Below are 5,000 nucleotides of genomic sequence, written 5' to 3' on the forward strand. Positions count from 1 at the left end.
GTTTTATTTTCGTTTAGGTTTGGTGGAGTTTCGTTCCATAAATCAGGAATCTATTAATACGTATCCATCAATTTGTATCAAAGTCAATATAAACTAAATCCAATAATTATTCCATTTAGATTCATTCATTCCTAATCGAACAAACTATAATAATTTGTCTTTATTGATTGATTCAATTAACAACTCATCTACTAACCTGTCAACATAAAAGGCGTGAAATTACTTAATGAAAGGATATGATCGCCATTACACCATCAATGTTACGTTGCTTTGTCAGGTGGTCCGTTCACTTTCACTTTCAGCCAAAGCCAAGGCGCTGTGCAAGTTAACTCTGTCGTATTCTGTAAGAGCAATTCACTATGTTTTACCTCTCCGTTTTTTTGCTTTTTGGACTTTATTTTTGTTAACATTATTATCGTTATTTTTTTATTTTTTTATCGTGGATCAGATGACAAGATTAAAGTTGTTTGTGTTTTTGTCACTCGCCGTCAAAATGGCGTTCGAATCACATTTGTGTTTGTCAAACTAGTATTATTATCTGTCATTATTTTGATTATCATCATTAGCATTACCATACTTGCTAGTGTCATCATCCCTGTTACTAATTTCCATATCATTATCATTGTCATCATTATTATTGCTATTATCATTGCTATTGTTATCATCATTATCGGTATTGATATCATTATTATACTTATTATTATCAATATCATTATCATAATCATTATTATTGTTATCATTATTATCATATCACATTGTTATCAGCAGTCATCATCCTCATCATCATTGTCAATACCGTCTGTGATTATCACTTTCATTATCACCCTTTTTACCAGAAATTATGATTATGATTATCATTATGACCATAGGTCCATCACATAGAATTTTAGCGCCTTATCTTGTGCCTTATCGTCCATTCTCTCCATTATTCTGGGTTTCTCTTTCTATTACACTGAATTAGTGGTCGTTTTATGCTGACTGTTTATTACAAATGTAGACTTTTTCTCGTTTATCATATGCATTATTTTCCTCTATCGTAACTACATCTGAAGAGACTCCTTTCCTGTCTTTAATTATTTTGTAATTTTGGTGTTTTCTCTACATCATCTCCTTTCTTTATAGGTTGTTTCCATCACGGGACCGACTTTCATTTTTTTTATTATCTGTCTCTACAAGCTTCCGACTTTACTATCTTTACTATTTAGATAATTTTCTATCACTTTAATTGCTTCCTCCCTACCGTTAGTGATCATGCTTTGTTTTTGTTTTGTTTTTTCGTATTGCTTTTCTTCCGTTCTTTGTAATTATTTAAAGCAATCAACCCGTTTTCCCGCAGGTGTAAAAATCACCCTCGTCCTGGTGATAGCTGTGACGGGGACATGTCGAGCAGGAGAGTGGTCTTGGGGACCGGATACGACTTCCTCCTCTCCCTCTTCTTCCTCTTCTTCCCCTTCTTCTCCTTCCTCTTCCTCTTCTCCCCGCTCTTCTCTCGGACGATCGCTCGGACCCCTCCCTCTGGAACCCCACACGCGAAGCCCTAAGGAAGGGTCGGTGTCGTCTCCCTTGCCCCTTGAATCCCATTCGCGCCCGAGCGGAAGAAGCGAGCCTTTGAAGGAGGGCGAAACTTCCCCGAGGTTTCTTGGGTTGAATGAGAGGCTCTGCGATCTCGGGATTGGATCGTCGGTAAGTTTGTGTTGAGAGAGAGAGAGAGAGAGAGAGAGAGAGAGAGAGAGAGAGAGAGAGAGAGAGAGAGAGAGAGAGAGAGAGAGAGAGAGAGAGAGAGAGAGAGAGGAGAGAGAGAGAGAGAGAGAGAGAGAAGGAGAGAGAAGAGAGAGAGAAAGAGAGAGAGAGAGAAAGAGAGAGAGAGAGAGAGAGAGAGAGAGAGAGAGAGAGAGAGAGAGAGAGAGAGAGAGAGAGAGAGAGAGAGAGAGAGAGAGAGAGAGAGAGAGAGAGAGAAAGTTTTGTATTGACACTGAGCACATATTTATGCTTTAAATTTTCTTTCCACGCTGCACTCACTAACAACATGCTTTCCCCTCCCAGTGCGCGACCGCCCCTTCTCAGGGTCTCCAACAACGGCCTTTCGTCGGTTCCTTCCCTGGGTCCGTCCCTCCCCAAGGATCCTTCCAGGGACCTCAGTCACAATTCGCTCCACATCCTCAGGGATTCCAGGGACCTGTTTCCCAGTTCGGCTCCTCCTCCCCATCCTTCCAAGGACCTCCACCGCACCTTGCCCCGCCTCCTCCTTCATCCTTTGAGAGGCCTCAGTCCTCCTTCGCCCCATCTTCCTCGTCTCTGCCGCACGCAGCCCCCACCCACTCGTCGTCCGCCCCCGTAGTCGAGCATCATCACACCCACATCCACATCACAGAGGGCGGGGTTGGTGGAGTGGGCGGGGTTGGTGGAGTGGGCGGAGTGGGCGGAGTGGGCGGAGTGGGCCTTCCGCTCACCAACCCGGGGGAGTCCTTCCGCCCTTCCCCGCCGGTGCACGTGCAACCGGACTTCGCTCAGGGCACGCTCTTCCGCCCCGACGCCCCCGCGTACCGTGAGGAATGCGAGTGCGTCCACCCGTCCTTCTGCGCCGCCCACGATGTCGTCGCCCGGACCAACGACCCGCGGGACATCAGCAACCTTCTCGACGCCCGTTCGCTCCACGCGGATATCCTCTCTAACGCCACTGACGCCGAAGAAGACGTGACGACGACCGAAAACCCCGCACAGGACGGGGACGAGAAGAGCAACGAATCGCGAACGAGGAGAGACACACTGGACCATCTGACGGGACATGGGAACTCTACCGATCAGCCTCAAGGGGTAAGTAGACGTACATGTGGAGAGAGAGAGAGAGAGAGAGAGAGAGAGAGAGAGAGAGAGAGAGAGAGAGAGAGAGAAAGAGAGAGAGAGAGAGAGAGGAGAGAAGAGAGAGGAGAGAAAAGAGAGAGAGAGAGAGAGAGAGAGAGAGAGAGAGAGAGAGAGAGAGAGAGAGAGAGAGAGAGAGAGAGAGAGAGAGAGAGAGAGAGAGAGAGAGAGGAGAGAGAAAGAGAAAGAGAGAGAGAGAGAAAGGGAGAGAGAGAGAGAAAAAGAGAGAGAAAGAGAGAGCGAGAGAGAGAGAGAGAGAGAGAGAGAGAGAGAGAGAGAGAGAGAGAGAGAGAGAGAGAGAGAGAGAGAGAGAGAGAGAGAGAGAGAGAGAGAGAGAGAGAGAGAGAGAGAGAGAGAGAGAGAGAGAGAGAGAGAGAGAGAGAGAGAAAGTGAGTGATTATGGCGGCGACGAATGGCTAAACGTCCCATTCACTTGACCTTTTAAGGCTGGGAAAAATACTCCTTATAAGAATGATTTTGCTCTTAATTCAGTCTCCTAGACCGCCAATGATGATTCACCACATCTCAAGTCACTCACACACTCTGTTGACATCACCTTCTAAGCCTAAATCCCCCCCCTCCCCCCTCTCATCCACCCCCAGCGCGCCCTTGGATTCGCCCCAAGTCTCGCAGGCTGCGACATCGGGACCGTGTGTTGCCGCAACCCGAAGTTCAACCGCCCAACGCCCCAGCGCTCGTCCTGCGGCCTGCGCCACTCCTCGGGCATTACAGGCCGAGTGAAGAATCCAGAATACGTCAGAGGAGACACGGAGTTCGGCGAGTACCCGTGGCACGTCGCCATTATGAAGGCTGACGACGATTACGTATGCGGTGGTGCCCTTATCGATGGCGTCCATGTACTGACTGCCGCTCACTGCATCAGCGGGTAAGTGTTTATTTGTCGTCAAAATCTCGATTGGAAAGGATGAAATAACAAACTCAAAAAGAAAAAAGAGAATAAACCAAATCATCTATGATAAAACACACCCAAATCATAGTTACCGGGATCTTCCCATCACCATAACTTAACTATCTTAAAAGAAAAAAAAGAAAAAAAAAAAAAATCGTAACCACATACCCACTTTTCCCCCCTCCCCTTCTCCTCCTCCTCCTCAGCCTGCTTCCCCAAGAGATGAAAATCCGCCTCGGCGAGTGGGACGTCTTCGCCCCGACGGAATTCTACAGCCACATCGAAGTCGGGGCCGAGGTCGTGGTCATTCACCCCGACTACTACGCCGGGAATCTCGAGAACGACCTGGCCGTTATTCGCATGCGTCGCTACGTCGATTTCGCGTCCAAGTGAGTCGCGACGGGTTTGTTTGGGAGGCTCTTGTTTGTCTTGGATGATTTTTTTTGCGTATTGTTGTGATGGTTTTGTTTGCGATGGTCATTTAGCCGGTTTTTTTTTTCTTAAGGATTCTGGTTTTGAGTGTGTTTTCATGGATTTATTCGTCGTTGTTTTTTTGTTATTTGTTGATTCGTGGGATCACTTTTTATCATTACCCTTGAAGTATTTTTTCTTGTTATATGATAATGGTTATCAGAACTTATGACTTGGTTAAAAATAAGTATCAGACTATATCTATGTAGTATGCTATATAACTGACAATGTGTACCTTAAACAAGAGAGAGAGAGAAAGAAAGATAGTGATAGAGATAGAGAGACAGAGAGAGAGAGAAAGAGAAAGATAGAGAAAGAGAGAGAGAAAGAAAGAGAATTATATATGAAAATCCTCATCATAACATCCCCTTCATACCCCATAGCCCCCACATCTCGCCAGTGTGTCTGCCACATGACCGCCACACCAGCTACGAAGGCCAGCGTTGTTACTCCACCGGCTGGGGCAAGAACGCCTTTGGGAAGGACGGCAAGTACCAGAGCATCCTGAAGGAGGTGGACCTGCCGGTGGTGAACCGCTACGCGTGCCAGGAGTCCCTCAGGCACACGCGCCTCGGCCCGAACTTCTTCCTGCGCGATGGCATGATGTGTGCTGGAGGCGAGCAGGGAAAGGACACGTGCAAGGTAGGCATCGGAAAGGGGGAGGAGGGGGGGAGGGGGGCATAGTTGTCCTTTGCAACGTACGGGTATTGCTTGTTTCAATTCAGGGGGGAGGGGGGGGTGGATTTCTTTTGAGCCGTCA

General features: G+C 47.0%; 1 protein-coding gene across 1 annotated transcript in view; it reads left to right on the forward strand.

Moving 5' to 3' along the window:
• The window catches only part of LOC122262916 (uncharacterized), a 5,708-nt gene that overhangs the window by 215 nt on the left and 493 nt on the right, over positions 1–5,000 (forward strand). Inside the window, exons 2-6 of the mRNA XM_043031128.2 lie at positions 1,337–1,683; positions 2,044–2,814; positions 3,462–3,745; positions 3,976–4,158; positions 4,624–4,882. Coding sequence (XP_042887062.2) covers positions 1,337–1,683; positions 2,044–2,814; positions 3,462–3,745; positions 3,976–4,158; positions 4,624–4,882 — 1,844 coding nt within the window. The remainder of the gene's footprint in view (positions 1–1,336; positions 1,684–2,043; positions 2,815–3,461; positions 3,746–3,975; positions 4,159–4,623; positions 4,883–5,000) is intronic.

The sequence above is a fragment of the Penaeus japonicus genome, unplaced genomic scaffold, assembly GCF_977035675.1.
Source record: "Penaeus japonicus unplaced genomic scaffold, GWHDUDI00000001_assembly GWHDUDI00000019, whole genome shotgun sequence".
In the NCBI taxonomy this organism is placed as follows: Eukaryota; Metazoa; Arthropoda; class Malacostraca; order Decapoda; family Penaeidae; genus Penaeus; species Penaeus japonicus.